This window comes from Rhinoraja longicauda, chromosome 15 (assembly GCF_053455715.1).
Source record: "Rhinoraja longicauda isolate Sanriku21f chromosome 15, sRhiLon1.1, whole genome shotgun sequence".
NCBI classification, from domain to species: Eukaryota; Metazoa; Chordata; class Chondrichthyes; order Rajiformes; family Arhynchobatidae; genus Rhinoraja; species Rhinoraja longicauda.
In genome coordinates this window covers 43,473,705-43,493,788 of record NC_135967.1, presented here as the reverse complement: position 1 = coordinate 43,493,788, position 20,084 = coordinate 43,473,705, and the positions used below count along the sequence as shown (strand labels likewise).

The 20,084-nt window shown below is 44.3% G+C and overlaps 1 protein-coding gene across 6 annotated transcripts in view; it reads right to left on the bottom strand.

Moving 5' to 3' along the window:
• LOC144600685 (pre-mRNA 3'-end-processing factor FIP1-like) overlaps nucleotides 1-20,084 on the bottom strand; it is a 47,866-nt gene that overhangs the window by 17,623 nt on the left and 10,159 nt on the right. For 5 of the 6 annotated variants that reach the window (XM_078412569.1, XM_078412572.1, XM_078412574.1 and 2 more), the window contains exons 4-10: nucleotides 19,395-19,498; nucleotides 16,266-16,321; nucleotides 13,732-13,842; nucleotides 12,594-12,724; nucleotides 10,759-10,883; nucleotides 3,059-3,176; nucleotides 1,101-1,239 (exon numbers count right to left, since the gene is read on the bottom strand). In XM_078412569.1, coding sequence (XP_078268695.1) covers nucleotides 1,101-1,239; nucleotides 3,059-3,176; nucleotides 10,759-10,883; nucleotides 12,594-12,724; nucleotides 13,732-13,842; nucleotides 16,266-16,321; nucleotides 19,395-19,498 — 784 coding nt within the window. The remainder of the gene's footprint in view (nucleotides 1-1,100; nucleotides 1,240-3,058; nucleotides 3,177-10,758; nucleotides 10,884-12,593; nucleotides 12,725-13,731; nucleotides 13,843-16,265; nucleotides 16,322-19,394; nucleotides 19,499-20,084) is intronic. The other variant, XM_078412571.1, reaches the window with a different exon arrangement.

Below are 20,084 nucleotides of genomic sequence, written 5' to 3'. Positions count from 1 at the left end.
AAAACTGCACACAGTACTCCAGGTGCGGTCTCACTAGGGCCCTATACAACTGCAGAAGGACCTCTTTGCTCCTATACTCAACTCCTCTTGTTATGAAGGCCAACATTCCATTGGCTTTCTTCACTGCCTTTATGAGATGAATATCAAGTGAATTCCACTGCCCTCAATGTTTCAATATTTGTCACCCATTGGAGTGATGTGAGCTAATGACAGCGTAGATATTACCAAATAAACTATAATCCTGATTTCATTTTCTCAACCAATTTGCTAGACTGACACCAAAAATCATGATTTTCCACTGCATGGAACCAATAAGAATGCCAAAAATGTTATTTTTACTTTAGCAAGACTTTTTTAACCCACTCTACAAAGGAGGTAGACATTCTCCTGCTCGACATGATTGCAACTAAAGAAAACAATGTTTTTCTGGAAATAGCAATGCTTGAAGCCTTTTGAAAATGAAGAAACATGAGATTAGAGACAATTAAAATGTTTGAAAAATTCCTCATGTCTTTTAAATCGATAAATCACGGCGTTCTAAATTCAGAAAACGATGTTAAATCACAGCAGGTTACAAGTTGAAACAAATGACATGACAAAAACCAGAAATAGGTTAGCACTGGCAGAGTTTATTTCTGGTAGCAGCCTTTAACATGTGTGACTTCTCTCAAAGCACTAATCAAGGCCAGGTTTACTCACAATAAAAATCCCAGTATTCTTCATTGGGTACAGTCCAACCACCATTTTTCCGGCAAATCCTGGTTCGGCGCCCCCTTTAATCCGGACAAAATTACGAGAGTGCACTTGAAACTCATCTCACCCCCCTTGAAGCCCCCCCCCCCCCCCCCCGAAAATGTGGTGCCCATGCCGGGTGAGGGAGCCAATCTCGACCTCATCGGGACTTCTGTGCCAATCGGCGGGTGGAATTTGCCCCCCTGCGGCTGGGGCTCTGGTATCTCGGCCCCCCCAAAGGCAGCGAATTCTGTTGGAACGGCAAAACGGATAATACAGCAAGGCTCTGGAACCAAGGGTGCCAGGAAATTGGGAGTGAACTTTTAATACAACTTTAGAAAGTGCAATGGTATTTCATGCTGCTTTACCTGGTGGGTGCATGGGCGGTGGCCCACTTGTGACAGGAGGGGGTGGGTGCAGGAAGTGGCAGGGTGGTCCTGGCATCGGAGGAGGAGGGCCTGTAGGGGGTGCAAATGGCGGCCGTTTGTTTGCATGATCTCCAAGAACCTAATCCCAAAAGCAAAAAACAAATCTTTGCATGTAACAACCAATATATATTCAAGTATCACAATTTCTCATGAGGAAGGTGACAAGTTTGACAACAAACCATTCACACAGTTTGTAAGTGCCATAGAGTTACGCAGCATGGAAACAGTACTATAAGAAAATAACTGCAGATGCTGGTACAAATCGAAGGTATTTATTCACAAAATGCTGGAGTAACTCAGCAGGTCAGGCAGCATCTTAGGAGAGAAAGAATGGGCAACGTTTCGGGTCGAGACCCTTCTTCAGACTGATGTCAGGGGGGCGGGACAAAGGAAGGATATAGGTGGAGACAGGGAGATCTGGGAAGGGGGAGGGGAAGAGAGGGACAGATGAACTATCTTAAGTTGGAGAAGTCGATGTTCATACCACTGGGCTGCAAACTGCCCAGGCGAAATATGAGGTGCTGTTCCTCCAATTTCCGGTGGGCCTCACTATGGCACTGGAGGAGGCCCATGACAGAAAGGTCAGACTGGGAATGGGAGGGGGAGTTGAAGTGCTCGGCCACCGGGAGATCAGATTGGCCAACGAGGACCAAGCACCGGTGTTGAGCTCGGTGTGGAAACAGGATTTGCTCACGACGACCAACATGCCCCATGCACACTAGTCTCATGTGCCTACGTTTGGCCTGTCTCCCTCTCGGCCTATGCCATCTATGTAGTTGTACAAATGTTTTTTAAACTATGTGATAGCGCTACATTCTTAGCTAAGTGAATCCTGGAGGAATATGTGCTTACCATTTATTGATAACTCCAAACTAAGATTAACTACCCAACATAAGAAACGCTTTGAAATAGACACAAAAAACTGGAGTAACTCAGCGGGTCAGGCAGCATCTCAGGAGAAAAGGAATAAGTGACGTTTCAGGTCGAGACAACTTCTTCAGAGGAGAGGTAACCAAGATATGCGAAAAGGTACATGGAACAAATTAATGAAAGATATGCAAAAAGACAGATCAAAGCCAGCAACGATGATCAAAAAAAAGGTGGAGCCCACAATGGTCTATTGTTGGCTGTGGGGAAGGTGATAACGAGGAATACAAACAGTGAAACACAGCAAGACGACAGTGAAACTAGTGCGACGGTTAGGGTGGGGGAGGGATAGAGAGAGGGGATGCAAAGGTTACCTGAAGTTTGAGAAATCAATATTCAAACCACTGGGTTGCAAGCTGCCCAAGCAAATTATGAGGTTCTGTTGCTGAAAATTATGACCTTGATGCCGTATTCTGTCACATGCACCAAACATCTCGTACCTCTCAAACCCCTCAAAATTTGTTTTCAGAATGGAGCATCTCCACCTTCACATTTGTCAGGAGCACCGAAGCAGGAATGGAATCTTTTACAGCAATGCATCCCGCCCGCTGAGTTACTCCAGCATTTTGTGTCCATCCTTACATTGTGGCCGCTTGCTTTCAACCAAACATGATTCAATTTGTTATTTTTGTTGTTTGTATCATTAGATTTTAGATTTAGAGATACAGCGCGTAAACAGGCCCTTCGGCCCACCGGGTCCGCGCCGCCCAGCGATCCCCGCACACTAACAATATCCTACACACACTAGGGACAATTTTTTTTTACATTTACCCAGTCAATTAACCTACATACACGTAGGTCTTTGGAGTGTGGGAGGAAACCGAAGATCTCGGGGGGAAACCCACGCAGGCCACGGGGAGAACGTACAAACGGCGCCCGTAGTCAGGATCGAACCCGAGACTCCGGCGCTGCATTCGCTGTAAGGCAGCAACTCTACCGCCGCGCCACCGTGCCGCCACAAAGGAATGTACCTGAATTGCACTCTCATCCCCTCCGTGCTTGTCCCGCCGCCGTCCTTCCACCCTCCGGATCGAACCCGTGTATCCGCCAATAACATCAATCGCGCCAGCCAGTTTTCTGCAGTACATACTTCATTTTACATTAAATCTGACAGTTCCAAAGAGTATGGTCAAATAATAACACACATTTAAAAAAACAAGGTTGATATTGTCATGATATTGTTAGCTAACTACTATCAACATGAATCATTTGCAGCCCTTCCACTATTTTTTGTTTTTAATTATTGCAAGGCGGTGAGCAAAATAAATCAACACTAAGTCAAACAAATATACTTTAGAAGTGAAGGAGCAGTGTCTCTCCTGTTCGCTTTCAAATCGCTGCACTGCAAATATGATGCACCCGCAAGTCCTCTTAAAACTTATTTAAAACTTTAAACTTTTTTTCAAGCCTTACAGATTGTGCCTTTAAGAATGAACTAAACACAGTGCAACGCTAAAGACCTTTTATTTATGTGTAGGAAGGAACTGCAGATGCTGGTTTAAACCGAAGATATACACAAAAAGGTGGAGTAACTCATCAGGTCAGACAGCATCTCTGGAGAAAAGGAATAAGAATCTGAAGAAGGGTCTTTACCTGAAACACCACCTATTCCTTTTCTCCAGAGATGCTGCCTGACCCGCTGAGTTACTCCAGCTTTTTGTGTGGACCTCTATTATTTATCCCAGGTTACTTAATCTTACATTCACCAGTTCCAAAGCGCTGTGAATTTCATGAATTTTAGGCTAGTAAAAACGCTTTGGTCCTCATCTAGGTGATAGGTACAAGTACTCCCAGACAAATTTGCAGCAGCAACATTTACAACGGAGAGCAGCTTTTTCTATTACGTATCCCTGCCTTTGTAGATAAACCATTGTGGCATTAAGATTTGCAACATAATCCGTTCGTGCAGTTTAAGTGAATCTGCCAAATCAGCGATAAACATTTTAGTTTCTGTCCTATGCTGCGTGACACAAGCACACTTTGCAAGATGTTTAATCCCAGTCATCATTTCTTGTCCAACAGGCAATAATCAATGCTTTTTAAATTCCTGCGTCCCAAATGTTTTATATAGTCTTTCACAAATATGCACTTGTTTTCATAATTATTCCTCCACCCTTACACTGATTATGTGACGTGACTCAGTCAACGATTCTTTAGTTGATGATACTTTATTATCACAGGTACCGAGGTACAGTGAAAGTCCTTGTTTTGTGCATACAATACACAAAGTGCACAAAGAGTCGTGACCAAGTTACAAAAGTATTCGTTGAAGCCCCGATGGACCCTCTTTGTTCTCGGAGATTCCCCCTCCGCTGGGTTCCTTTGTGTTCTTCTACAGTTGATTCAGATTGGACAGTTTATCGCAGATCACTGATTGAATTTGGAGAATTTGGGAATTTTCCTTTTCTTTATGGCTCAACAGTACAATGTCAATGGGAACTAACCTCAGACAATAGACAATAGGTGCAGGAGTAGGCCTTTCGGCCCTTCGAGCCAGCACCACCATTCAATGTGATCATGGCTGATCATTCTCAATCAGTACCCCGTTCCTGCCTTCTCCCCATACCCCCTGACTCCACTATCCTTAAGAGCTCTATCTAGCTCTCTCTTGAATGCATTCAGAGAATTGGCCTCCACTGCCTTCTGAGGCAGAGAATTCCACTGATTTACAACTCTCTGACTGAAAAAGTTTTTCCTCATCTCCGTTCTAAATGGCCTACCCCTTACTCTTAAACTGTGGCCCCTGGTTCTGGACTCCCCCAACATTGGGAACATGTTTCCTGCCTCTAACGTGTCCAACCCCTTAATAGAAACATAGAAACATAGAAAATAGGTGCAGGAGTAGGCCATTCGGCCCTTCGAGCCTGCACCGCCATTCAATATGATCATGGCTGATCATTCAGCTCAGTAGCCTGTACCTGCCTTCTCTCCATACCCCCTGATCCCTTTAGCAAAAAGGGCCACATCTTACTCCCTCTTAAATATAGCCAATGAACTGGCCTCAACTACCTTCTGTGGCAGAGAATTCCACAGACTCACCACTCTCTGTGTGAAGAAATGTTTTCTCATCTCGGTCCTAAAAGACTTCCCCCTTATCCTTAAGCTGTGACCCCTGGTTCTGGACTCCCCCAACATCGGGAACAATCTTCCCGCATCTAGCCTCTCCAACCCCTTAAGAATTTTATATGTTTCTATAAGATCCCCCCTCAGTCTTCTAAATTCCAGCGAGTACAAGCCCAGTCTATCTAGTCTTTCCTCATATGTAAGTCCCGCCATCCCAGGGATCAATCTGGTGAACCTTCTCTGTACTCCCTCTAAGGCAAGAACGTCTTTCCTCAGGTTAGGAGACCAAAACTGCACACAATACTCCAGGTGCGGTCTCACCAAGGCCCTGTACAACTGCAGCAGAACCTCCCTGCTCCTAAACTCAAATCCTCTTGCTATGAATGCCAACATACCATTCGCTTTCTTCACTGCCTGCTGCACCTGCATGCTTGCTTTCAATGACTAGTGTACCATGACACCCAGGTCACGTTGCATCTCCCCTTCTCCCAATCGGTCACCATTCAGGTAATACTCTGCTTTCCTGTTCTTGCCGCCAGTAAATAACCTCACATTTATCCACATTATATTGCATCTGCCATGCATTTGCCCACTCGCCTAATCTATCCAAGTCACTCTGCAGCCTCCTAGCATCCTCCTCGCAGCTAACACTGCCACCCAGCTTCGTGTCATCCGCAAACTTAGAGATGTTGCATTCAATTCCCTCGTCCAAATCATTAATATACACTGTAAATAACTGGGGTCCCAGCACTGAGCCTTGCGGTACCCCACTAGTCACTGCCTGCCATTCCGAAAAGGACCCGTTTATTCCTACTCTTTGCTTCCTGTCTGCCAACCAATTTTCTATCCACCTCAACACTGAACCCTCAATACCGTGTGCTTTAAGTTTGTACACCAATCTCCTATGTGGGACCTTGTCGAAGGCCTTCTGAAAGTCCAGATATAACACATCGACTGGTTCTCCCTTATCTACTCTACTAGTTACATCCTCGAAAAATTCTATAAGATTCGTCAGACATGATTTGCCTTTGGTAAATCCATGCTGACTTTGTCCGATGATTTCACCACTTTCCAAATGTAATGCTATCACATCTTTAATAACTGACTCTAGCATTTTCCCCACTACCGATGTTAGGCTAACTGGTCTATAATTCCCCGTTTTCTCTCTCCCTCCCTTTTTAAAAAGTGGGGTTACATTAGCTACCCTCCAGTCCTCAGGAACTACTCCAGAATCTAAAGAGTTTTGAAAAATTATCACTAATGCATCCACTATTTCTGAGGCTACTTCCTTAAGCACTCTGGGATACAGCCTATCTGGCCCTGGGGATGTATCTGCCTTTAATCCATTTAATTTACCTAACACCACTTCCCGACTAACCTGGATTTCCCTCAGTTCCTCCATCTCTTTAGACCCCCGGTCCCCCACTATTTCCGGCAGACGGTTTATGTCTTCCTTAGTGAAGACAGAACCAAAGTATTTGTTCAATTGGTCTGCCATCTCCTTGTTCACTATGATCAATTCACCTGTTTCCGACTGCAAGGGACCTACATTTGCCTTAACTAATCTTTTTCTCTTGACATATCTATAAAAGCTTTTGCAGTCTGTTTTTATGTTCCTTGCCAGTTTTCCCTCATAATCTATTTTCCCTTTCCTAATTAAGCCCTTTGTCCTCCTCTGCTGGACTTTGAATTTCTCCCAGTCCTCTGGTATGCTACTTTTTCTGGCTAATCTGTATGCTTCATCTTTTGTTTTAATACTATCCTTGATTTCCCTTGTTAGCCACGGATGCACTACCTTTCCTGGTTTGTTCTTTTGCCAAACTGGGATGAACACTTGTTGTAGTTCATCCATGCGACCTTTAAATGCCTTCCATTGCATGTCCACCGTCAACCCTTTCAGCATCAATCGCCAGTCTATCTTGGACAATTCACGCCTCATACCCTCAAAGTTACCTATCTTTAAGTTCAGAACACTTGTTTCTGTATCGACTTTGTCACTCTCCATCCTAATGAAGAACTCTACCATATTATGATCACTCTTGCCCAAGGGGCCTCGCACAACAAGACTGCTAACAAACCCTTCCTCATTACTCAATACCCAGTCTAGAATGGCCTGTTCTCTCGTTGGTTCCTCGACATGTTGGTTTAGAAAACCATCTCTCAAACATTCCAAGAAATCCTCTTCCTCAGCACCCCTGCCAGTTTGGTTCACCCAATCTATATGTAGATTGAAGTCACCCATTATAACTGCTGCGCCTTTAGTGCATGCATTTCTAATTTCCTGCTTGATGCCATCCCCCAACCTCCCTACTGCTGTTAGGTGGCCTGTACACAACTCCCACTAGCGTTTTCTGCCCCTTAGTGTTTCGTAGCTCTACCCATATCGATTCCACTTCCTCCAAGCTAATGTCCTTCCTTTCCACTGCTTTAATCTCCTCTCTAACCAGTAACGCTACCCCACCTCCTTTTCCTTTCTGTCTATCCCGCCTGAATATAGAATATCCCTGGATGTTGAGCTCCCAGCCTTGGTCACCCTGGAGCCATGTCTCCGCAATCCCGACTATATCATAATCATTAATAACTATCTCCACATTTAATTCATCCACCTTATTACGTATACTCCTTGCATTGAGACACAAAGCCTTCAGGCTTGTTTTTACAACTCTCTTACCCCTTGTACGATTATGTTGAAAAGTGGCCCTTTTTGATTTTTGCCCTGGATTTGTCTGCCTGCCACTTTTACTTTTCACCTTGCTACCTGTTGCTTCTACCCTCATTTTACACCCCTCTGTCTCTCTGCTCCAGCTCCCATCCCCCTGCCACATTAGTTTAAATCCTCCCCGACAGCACTAGCAAACACTCCCCCTAGGACATTGGTTCCATTCCAGCTCAGGTGCAGACCGTCCTGTTTGTACTGGTCCCAGCTCTCCCAGAACTGGTTCCAATGTCCTAAAAATTTGAATCCCTCCCCCTTGCACCATTTTTCAAGCCACGTATACATATGAAATATCCTCCTATTCCTACTCTGACTAGCACGTGGCACTGGTAGTAATCCAGAGATTATTACCTTTGAGGTCCTACTTTTTAGTTTATCTCCTAGCTCTCTAAATTCACCTTGTAGGACCTCATCCCGTTTTTTACCTAAATCGTTGGTGCCAACGTGCACCACGACAACTGGCTGCTCACCCTCCCCCTTCAGAATGTCCTGCAGCCGCTCAGAGATATCCCTGACCCTTGCACCAGGGAGGCAACATACCATCCTGGAGTCTCGTTTGCGGCCGCAGAAACGCCTATCTATTCCCCTTACAATTGAATCCCCTATCACTATAGCCCTTCCACTCTTTTTCCTCCCCTCTTTTGCCGCAGAGCCACCCACGGTGCCATGAACTTGGCTACTGCTGCCTTCCCCTGATGAGGCATCTCCCCCAACAATATCCAAAATGGCATATCTGTTTAGGAGGGAGATGACCGCAGGGGACTCCTGCATTACCTGCCTACTGCTACGCTGGCTAGTGGCCACCCGTTTCCTTTCTGTCCGCTTATCTTTTACTTGTGGTGTGGCCAACTCGCTATACGTGCTATCCACGACCTTCTCAGCCTCGTGGATGCTCCAGAATGAGTCCAACCGCAGCTCCAACCGTTCAATGCGGTTTGCCAGGAGCTGCAGCTGGACACACTTCCTGCACACGTAGTCATCAGGGACACCGACAATATCCCTGATCTCCCACATGTTGCAGGATGAGCATTCCACGGGGCCGATCTCATCTGACATGTCTTACCCCCAAATTAAATCAAATCCCTCTTAATCCTTTAAACTGTACCTTTACTAAAAAGCACTGAACCCTTAACTCACTGAACCCTTAACTTCCTGAACCCTTAACTTCCTGAACCCTTAACTAAAAGTACGAATAAAAAGCAGAATTACAACCCCCAATCAGCTGCTTCCTCTAGTCCGCTTCCACCAATCAGCGGCTTCCTCCAGAACACTTCTTTTAAAGTGTGTGGGAACGTTTTTATCCCCTGCTCCAACCGCCTCCAACCGCTTCTGGGCCTCTGGGTGAACAAAGCCCCGCGCTGGGTTTTTAAACCTACCGCCCGGACGCTGCTCCAACCGCCTCCAACCGCTTCTGGGCCTCTCATATAATTCGATAAGATCCCCTCTCATCCTTCTAAATTCCAGTGTATACAAGCCTAGCTGCTCCAGTATTTCAACATAGGACAGTCCCGCCATTCCGGGAATTAACCTAGTAAACCTACGCCGCACGCCCTCAATAGCAAGAATATCCTTCCTCAAATTTGGAGACCAAAACTGCACACAGTACTCCAGGTGCGGTCTCACTAGGGCCCTGCACAACTGCAGAAGGATCTTACAGCAAAGTTTTATATTTTCTTCATTCACAACACAGAGTCACACCCAACTTTAAAAAAAGAAAATATTAGCTCTCCAGCTGAATCATTGTCAATGTTTATTTCATTAATAAACCATTTTAAGAGAGTCTCTTGCCCAGAGTAGGTGAATGGGTGACCAGAGGACACAGGTTTAAGGTGGAAAAGATTTAATAGGAATCTGAGGGGTAACTTTTTCACACAAAGGGTGGTGGGTGTATGGAACGAGCTGCCGGAGGAGGCAGTTGAGCCAGGGACTATTCCAACACTTAAGAAACAGTTAGACAGGTACATGGATAGGACAGGTTTGGAGGGACATGGGCCAAACACAGGCAGGTGTGACTTGTGTAGCTGGGACATGTTGGCTGGTGTGGGCAGATTGGGCCAAAGGGCCTGTTTCCACACTATATGACTCCATTTGGAAGCAATGCAATTCTGTGTTTACATTTCCAAAATGAAACCTCTCCTTCAAAGCATCACAAACATCTCTTCTCCCCACACTGCTCCCATCTGTCCAGCACTTTGTAATTGTATCTGCCTCGACCACTGTCTCTGGAAATTTGTTCCAGGTCACCACCACCTTCTGTGTGAAAAATGTGCCTCTCAGATCTCCTTTAGATTTCTCCTCCTCTCATCTGAAACCCTTTGCCTTCCAGTTTTAGACTCCCCAACCTAGGAAAAAATTTAGTTAAAGATAGACACAAAAAGCTGGAATAACTCAGTGGGACAGGCAGCATCTCTGGAGAGAAGGAATGGGCGACGTTTCAGGTCGAGACCCTTCTTCTGTAGTAATGCCCATAAGTTCAACAACTTCTGATAACGACTGAGCTCAGACTGACGGAGGGTCTCGACCCGAAACATCACCCATTCCCTCTATCCAGAGATGCTGCCTGTCCCACTGAGTCTGTTTTCGGTTTCGGTGTAAACCAGCATCTGCAGTTCTTTCCTACATTGTTTAATCACAAATGGAACCACACAAAGACATACAGGTTTGTAGGTATCTGTAATTTGTAAATTGTCCCTCATATGTAGGCTAGTGTACAGGGTCATCGCTGGTCGGCGTGGACCCGGTGGGCCGAAGGGCTTATTTCTGCGCTGTATCTCTAAAGTCTAAATAATTTCTTCTGTGCCGGGCTCCATCTCTACCTACTGTACCTTGTTTTAATTTTTATTTAACATTACAATTAAATACTGGGTTGTCTCCAGTTGTCCTGCATCTTACCTATTGGGTGGTGGGCCCGCTTTCATCCTTCCTCCAGGTGGAGACATGAAATCAGCCTTCACTTCCACTAAGGGGAAATTGTTTTCCACATCTTTCTCCATGTTGCACACTCTCAGTTGCTGAAACTAAATAAAAGAAAAGTGTCCTAAATAATATCTTTAATGGCAGATACGCATTTTTCCCCCCAACAAACCCCCACAGGGATATAGAGACTACATGTAACAATTGAACATAGAAAATGTCCAGCACAACATTTCTCATTATCAAGGCCCACCAAGACATTTATTAAAAAATACCCATTTTTCCCAAATGAACATCCATATTTGTATTGGTGACAATGCACAAAAACAATTGAACTGTCCATGAATTGCTTCATCATTGTGAGGATGAAACCTGCTATACAAATTGATTGATTCACAAAATGCTGGAGTAACTCAGCAGGTCAGGCAGCATCTCGGGAGAGAAGGAGTGGGTGACGTTTCGGGTCGAGACCCTAAACGTCACCCATTCCTTCTCTCCCGAGATGCTGCCTGACCTGCTGAGTTACTCCAGCATTTTGTGAATAAATCGATTTGTACCAGCATCTGCAGTTATTTTCTTATACAAATTGTTTGTGTTGATTGAAAGGTACAACATGGAAATAGGCTCTTCAGCCCATTAAGTCCATGCTGAGCATTCAAGAGAGAGCTGGATAGAGCTCTTAAGGATAGCGGAGTCAGTGGGTAAGGGGAGAAGGCAGGAACGGGGTACTGATTGAGAATGATCAGCCATGATCACATTGAATGGCGGCGCTGGCTCGAAGGGCCGAATGGCCTCCTCCTGCACCTATTGTCTATTGATCACCCCCTTATAGACACAATATGCTGCATGAACTCAGCGGGACAGGCATTATCTCTGGAGACAAGGAATGGGTGACGTTTCAGGTCGAGACCCTTCTTCAGACCCGTTTACACTAGTTCAATGTTATTGCCCTTTAGCATCCAGTCCCTACACACTAGGGGCATTTTTCAGAGTCCGATTAACGTGCAAACTCCAGCTCTTTCTTTGCTCACATCTATATACTAAAACTCTAATTTATTTGTTTGTTTGCCAAAACGGTACACGATAGTGTGACAATTTTAGGCCCACCTTACTCACCGTCGTCCCTTTGGTGCTAATGGAGGAAGTTTCATCGGAAGGAGAGGGGGGGAAGGGAGGAGGGGAGGTGGGAGGGGGAGGAGGGGAGGTGGAGAAGGAGAGGATGAGGGGGAAGGGAAGGGGAGGAGGGGGGAAGAGGGAGAGGGGAGCGAGGGAGGAAGGAGGGGGGAGGGAGGGGGAGAAGGGCAGGGGAGGAGGGGGGAGGGAGAGGGGAGGAAAGGGGGGAGGGAAGGGGGAAAGAAAGGGGAGTAGGGGGAGGGGGAGGTGGGGGGGGGGGGAGGGAGGAGAAGGTGCTGCACCAATGCAGGAGAGGTTTGGGCCCAACGGGTCCACTTGGTCTAGCAAAACTGTAAATTCCAGCAAGACACCTTGGGTTGTGTGGAGTACACTCTACACATCTCCTTGAACGCCAAATGTGGAATGTTTTCTGACATGCATTTTATCACATACAGTATGTCAACTTTGATAAGGAGGCTTCCTTAAGGTATTTGCTTCTTTGGAGTTAACTAATTCAGGACAAAGAGAAGCTGGGCCCAATGCCTAGAAAATGAAAAGATGGACCCAAGCATTTTTTTTAACATAACTTTGAACCTACCCCATCCAAAGCAGTTTTAATAATTTTATATCAAATGATATAAACTGAACTTACAAACTAATTATCATACGTTTTAGTTATTAAGCAGTTAAGTTTTCCGCACCATTATTTTGTTCTCCGAAACCGTTGCAAGGATGGGATCAAGACCTAACTGAAGTCTTCGTTGCTTTTCACAATATGCTTTCCAGGTCTCTTCATTAAAGCCATAGTTAAAGTAGTCCGAAAGGTCAGCACCTAAGAAAAAGAAACAAAATATGTACATGCTGCTTCAGGGTCAATTAGTCCCACGGTAAATTTGACTCCATCAAATTATATCCTCTTTGGAAATTATACTGGAACAGGGAGGCAGCTTCAAATTTCCATTCTCAATTTTACAGGAGATTTACAACATTAGAGAAAATGTAATAGGCGCAATCAAGATTTCTTATGCAAAAACACAACAGATAAAAAAAATCTAGTCTGATCATTCTGCCAACTATGACATAATAAAACAGATTTGCCTTTGTATATGTAACAGTGGTGATCACTTTAAAATTAATTAGCCTACTGTGAAGTATTCATCAGGAAAGCCGGCTCCGTCCTGGGGGCGGAGTTGGATTCACGGGAGGTGGTCTTGGAGGGGAGGATGCTCCTCAAACTGCGGAGCATCCTGGACAATACAGCTCACCCCCTCCATGACACACTGGTCAACCTGAGGAGCACCTTCAGCAACAGACTGGTCCCACCAAGATGCAGCACAGAACGCCACAGGAGATCCTTCTTCCCTGTGGCTATCAAACTGCACAACTCCTCCCCCTTCTGTCGTGGGGTAGACTGACCACCCTCCCCCTTCCCCAATCTTTACACATCCCCAATCCTTTCCACGCACTTTAGTTTCCACTCACTCACTTTAATTAAACTGCTCACTTTAATTTCATGTTGCATGTACCTTGTGTTTTATGACTGTTGGCAGATCAATTTCCCTCCTGCGATAAATAAAGTTCTATCGTATCATATTTAGAATGTCCAAGGAACTGACGACACTAAATAAGTTTGTTATCATCGTCACATGTCCTGACGTGCTATCCCGTCAAATCAAACCATACACAAGTACAAGTGGAGCAAAGAGAAAAATAACCAGATTGTAGAATATGATGTTGCAACTGCAGAGAACCTACAGATAGAAATATTGCATATTTGCAATGTAGACTATTCGAAACACCGAAAGACAAAAAAAAAGAGGTTCCATGTTTAAAACGTACCTGGTTTCCTCCATGGTTTATCTTCAAATGTGTCCAATTCTGCTTCAATCACAGGAATTCCATTGATGCTTCCAGGGGCATCAAGGTCAATACCTCTAGAATGTAGTTTTGCTGTGGCAGGAACAAAGAAGACATTTTAGAATGATTCAAATTTATCATTATTCAAATTGTTTATGCATTGATCTGCATAATTCCTATAACAACCTATTTTAGGAGTTTGCAGCAATGGTACCAGTTACCTCTATTTGCACATTCACTTCACACTCCCAATATTGACTACTTGGACATATCAGGAATCTGATTCAAACAATGACAATATTACTCATATTATGTTTCCTTATGATCAAGGAGGCTAACACGTCCATTTTAATACAACCAGTCGCGTTGTGCCACTTGTATCTTGATATTCTCCCACACAGGGCGGCACAGTGGCGGAGACTCAGGTTCAATCCTGACTAAGGGTGCTGTCTGTATGGAGTTTATACATTCTCTCTTCGCTCAGTCCGTCGTAACCAACCTGATCTCCCGGTGGCGGAGCACTTCAACTCCCCCTCCAACTCCCTGTCTGACCTTTCCGTCATGGGCCTCCTCCAGTGCCATAGTGAAGTCCACCGGAAATTGGAGGAACAGCACCTCATCTTTCGCTTGGGCAGCTTACAGCCTAGCGGTATGAACATTGACTTCTCCAACTTTAGATAGTTCCTCTGTCCATCTCTTCCCCTCCCCCTTCCCAGTTCTCCCACTGTCTTCCTGTCTCCACCTATATCCTTTCTTTGTCCCGCCCCCCTGCTGAGTTACTGCAGCATTTTGTTATACCTTCGATTTGTACCAGCATCTGCAGTTATTATCCTACATTCCTATACATTCTCTCTGTGACTGTGTGGGTTTTCACCGGGAGCTACAATTTCCTCCCACATTCCAAAGACGTGCAGGTTTGTGGGTTAATTGGCTTCTGCAAATTCTCTATACTGTGTACGTGATAGAACTAGTGAACTGGCGGCCTTGCTTGTGGTCAGAGCGGACTCAGTGGGCAGAAGGGCCTGTTTCCACACTGTATCTCTAAACTAAACTACATTAAATAAGCCTATTAACATCACTTTGTTCCCCTACTAGCAACCTACACGAATTTACAATAGTCATCCGAATATCTAGCACGTCTTTGGGACATGGGAGGAGAGAAGAGCACCCGATGAAAACCCATGCAATCACGAGGGGAAAATACAAACTCCACACAGACCAACGCAGAGCTCAGGTCAAGCACAAGATGCTGGAGCTGTTAGACAGCTTAAATACTTGCACTGCCGCTGTGTTACACTATCACCAAAAATTATTGAGTGAACAAAATCTTTCAAAGAACATCATTATTTTTGTGAAGTGCTTAATATATGTTATCCCAGTATACGGTTCAGGACATCCCATTTATTAAAAATTACATTAATGGAGAGCATAAAAGATTGATTCAGATTCAAGGCTGGGAGAGTTAAAAAATAAAAAAAGTTTTGAGGAAAAGAAATGGATATAATGGAGACAAATAGGAAATTTATTGTAACGTTGTTTAAAGAACGTCTAGCATTTTGGTAGAGCAAGCAGGAAAATACTACTCCTGGCCAGGATTCAAAAATGGGAAACTTGTTACAACAGAAAGAGGAGAGATTAGGAGAAATTTGAACTGTTGTTTTGAGTTTTGGCCATGGAGGCAAGTCAGGTTGAAACATGGTATCATTTTAAGTGGATGCACAAACAGGAACCAAAACTATGAAATTGGTGAAGCACAACAGTGGAATAGCTTTAGGATTCCTTATCTCAAAACGTTAGTTTAGTTTAGAGATACAGCGCGCGGAAAACAGGGCCTTACACAATTACATTTATACCAAGCAAATTAAACTACAAACCTGCACGCCTTTGGAATGTGGGGGGGAAAACCCAAGATCTCGGAGGAAAAGCCCACACAGGTCACTGGGAGAACGTACAAACTCCGTACAGACAGCACCTGTAGCCAGGATCGAACCCGGATCTCTGGCGCTGTAAGCCAGCAACTCTACCACTGCGCCACCGTGTCAGCACACACTTACTCTGCTTCTTCAGCGTTGTATATTTTGTGTGTGCTCCATTATCGCTTATTAATAATATAAGGGGTTATGAATAAAAATATGCATTCATAGTCAAAACAAATGCCGATTATCCATCAATTACGGTGGCGCTGCGGTAGAGTTGCTGCCTTACAGTGAATGCAGCGCCGGAAACTCAGGTTCGATCCTGACTACGGGCGCCGTCTGTACGGAGTTTGTACGTTCTCCCCGTGACCTGCGTGGGTTTTCCCCGAGATCTTCGGTTTCCTCCCACACTCCAAAGACGTACAGGTTTGTAGGTTAATTGGCTGGGCAAAATGTAAAAATTGTCCCTAGTGTGGTGTAGGATAGTGTTGATGTGCGGGGATCGCTGGACTGCGCGGACCCGGTGGGCCGAGGGGCCTGTTTCCGCGCTGTATCTCTAAATCTAAATCTCAATCTAAAAATCTAAACACCCTCACTTACCTGCAGAAGAGCCGTAGGTACGTCCAGTCTTCAGATTCAAATTCATTGGAGTGCCCCTATATAAATTTAAAATCAATAAATTAAAAGTTTCCAATACATAACTTAAAAGCCATCAGTACACACAGTATACTGTTAGTAGGACAACTCTATGTCATTATTCATTATTCTATCTCACTGTATTGAATGAAAAATGCATTTTCATATATCCCTAATTTTTTTTTAAACTTCTCTTGGTTCAAAAATGAGATGGTTTGGATAATTAGAAGACACTTTCCTTTTAACTATCGTAAGCATCATAAGCAAATATCAAAAGATATTTTATGTTTTATTATGGCACAGGAGGTCAATTCTAAATCCTAAATCTGCAAACTCTCTACAAACAACGCCTAGGTACCTGGAGCTATGAGACAGTATAAGAAAATAACTGCAGATGCTGGTACAAATCGAAGGTATTTATTCACAAAATCCCGAAACGTCGCCCATTCCTTCTCTCCTGAGATGCTGCCTGACCTGCTGAGTTACTCCAGCATTTTGTGAATAAATACGGTAGCGCAGCGGTAGAGTTGCTGCTTTACAGCGAATGCAGCGCCGGAGACTCAGGTTCGATCCTGACTACGGGTGGTGCACTGTAAGGAGTTTGTACGTTCTCCCCGTGACCTGCGTGGGTTTACTCCGAGATCTTCGGTTTCCTCCCACACTCCAAAGACGTACAGGTATGTAGGTTAATTGGCTGGGTAAATGTAAAAATTGTCCCTAGTGGGTGTAGGATAGTGTTAACGTACGGGGATCACTGGGCGGCACGGACTTGGAGGGCCGAAAAGGCCTGTTTCCGGCTGTATATATATGATATGATATGATATGAATGGTGCTACGAGACAGTCGTACTAAGTGCTACACCGGGCTGCCCTCTCACATCTACCAATGATCCCTAGAATACTCTACGACCAATTAATTAATATTCGGAAGGACTTCCACCGTTTAATAATTTGGTCTTAACAAAAAATGCTTCCTGCTTCCAAGATGGTGCCCAACCAGGCAACTCTTTGTGTGACAGCCACAGAAGCAGATCTGCAATCACTTGTTACAATCGCACCACACTTTTAAATCTCTACCCCTACAGCGGTATTTCTTATTTTCACTAAACATTATTCCAATATTATGAATCTGTACACTGTAAGTGCCTCGAATGTAATCATGTATTGTCTTTCCGCTGACTGGTTAACGCGCAACAAAAGGGGCGGCAGGATGGCACAGGGGTAGAGTTGTTGCCTTACATTCACATTCTCCTCCTATTCACATACAAAGCCCTAAACGGGCTTGCCCCCCCCCCCCCCCCCCCCCCCCTACATCAAAAATCTTCTAACCCACCACTCTATCTCCAGGTCCCTCAGGTCGGCCGACTTGGGGCTACTCACTATCCCGCGGTCTAGGCTTAAGCTCAGGGGTGACCGCGCTTTTGCGGTTGCAGCTCCGAGACTGTGGAACAGCATCCCGCTCCCCATCAGAACTGCCCCCTCCATCGACTCCTTTAAGTCCAGGCTCAAAACCTATTTCTACTCCCTAGCGTTTGAGGCCCTCTGAGGGGGCGCTATGAACTGATTATGTATGTACTGTTATGTTTGTGTGCCATTGTATGTTCGTTTCTTAGTACCTGAACTGATGTACAGCACTTTGGTCAACGTGGGTTGTTTTTAAATGTGCTATACAAATAAAATTGACTTGACATGACTTGACTTGACTTACAGCGCCTACAGCTCCCAACTCTAAAAAAAGCTTTTTGCTGTAAATGTGACAATAAACTAAACTGAACTGAAACAATAATGACCAGAGAACATACCTCAATACTAATTGAGCAACAAAAACCAGCAGTTGTTGGAAATCACCTCTTGCACTTTTCCTTTTTTCTCTATTCGAGGGAAAGAATAGGGTCTCCTTGTCCTCCTCGCCTTCAACCCCTCCCCCAGCTACTAATTCGCCCGTCCATCCTCCATAATACCTCGTGCAAATGGGGAAAGCATGCAGGCTTCACACTGATGACACCAGAGGGCAGGATTGAAGCTAGGTTTCTGCTGCTGTGACCACATTGCCACCTGTGTAGTGAACTCTAAGGAGGTTAGCAGTAGTCTTTGTGGAAGTATATTCAGGCTGCTGGAATGAGTGGGGAGGTGGGAAATGGAATTCAATGGTGAGAAACACAAAATGTCACCTTTCTCTGGAAGTAATGAAAACATGAGGGCACAATTCTAAAATGTTATAAAGGCCCTGCGAAGATTTGTGCGTTGTTTGTTAAAAGGGGTAGATTGAAAAAATGTTGAAAACAGTTGGGATGCTGTACTTTATTTATGGAGGTGGGGTGTGTAAGAACAAGGAAGCTATTATGAACTGTTATAAAAAACTGGTTGGCCACAAGTGGATTATGCGAGAGGAAATAGTAGGGAAGATGCAATTATATTCAATAGATATTTGGACATATGTGGATACGAAAGGTTGAGAGAAATATGGGCTACATGTAGGCAAATGAAACGAACTCAGAAGGGCACCAAAATCGTCATGGGCTAGCTGGACTAAAGGGCTTGTTCTGTGCTGTATAACTCTATATCTATCACCCTATACATAGAATACAATGTCTTTCAATACTGTGTGTAGGAACTGCAGATGCTGGTTTAAACCAAAGATGGACACAAAAAGCTGGAGTAACTTAGTGGGTCAGGCAGCATCTCTGGAGAAAAGGAATAGGTGATGTTTTGGGTTAAGGCCCTTCTCCACGCTCAATACTTCAATACTCTGGTCTGTGTGTGTTTTTTACAAAACTCAAAGCCGTCCATACAGCAAACATGCTATTTTGGGAACACTTCTGCGGGTAGAAAGTCAATCTTGGGTTATTAAGTTAAATCGAGAATAGATATAGGTAGTTTCATTATAGTTTTAAGTAATCTACATGAGAGGCTTTATGTGGCGGACTTGAGGATTAATTGACGGGAAATCCCGCAGAAGGTGCCATAAATTCAAGAGAGATGCATTGATGAAGAAATTTAGGAATGTGATGAAATGGTAGTAAGATTAGCCCCAAGGCTCATTTTCAGTGCCAATTTCAGTGAAATAAGAGAATACACCTGTGAAATCACTTACATATACTGTGGTGCACCCGTTTTAATGTTGCCAATGGTGACCTTCACATCATCGTCATCACTGTCACTATCACTGTCATTCTCGTCACCACCATTTTGTGACATCTAAAAACATAAAAATCCTTTACAATTATAAGTGTCCTAATACCATCTTGATAAAGATCAGGACAATAATATCTTAATTATCTTATCGAGGGACATTGGTCAAATGCACACCTCCAGATTTAGAGGCTGATTTTTCCCAACTGTTATCAGGCAACTGAAATCATCCTACTACAACCAGAGAGCAGTCCTGAACTACTACCTACTTCATCGGAGACCCTCAAACTATCTTTGATTGGACTTTACTGGCTTCAACTTGCACTAAACGTTATTCCCTTATCATGTATCTGTACACTGCAAATGGCTTGATTGTAATCATGTATTGTCTTTCCGCTGGCTGGTTAACAGGCAACAAAAGCTTTTCACTGTACGTGACGTTGGACTAAACTGAAACTGAACTGCGAGAGAAAGATGTGTTCAAATCAATTTGCTGCGGCTAGGTGGTTGATGATTCCTTTTTCAAGATACTGCAGTAAATCACAAAGTATCATTATTAAAGTAGGATTCTTTACGTTGAGAAAGGATCCCACAGTACATTGATGCGCTGGCATTTTAAGACATTATTTAAATCTAGCAGTTGCCAGGTGAG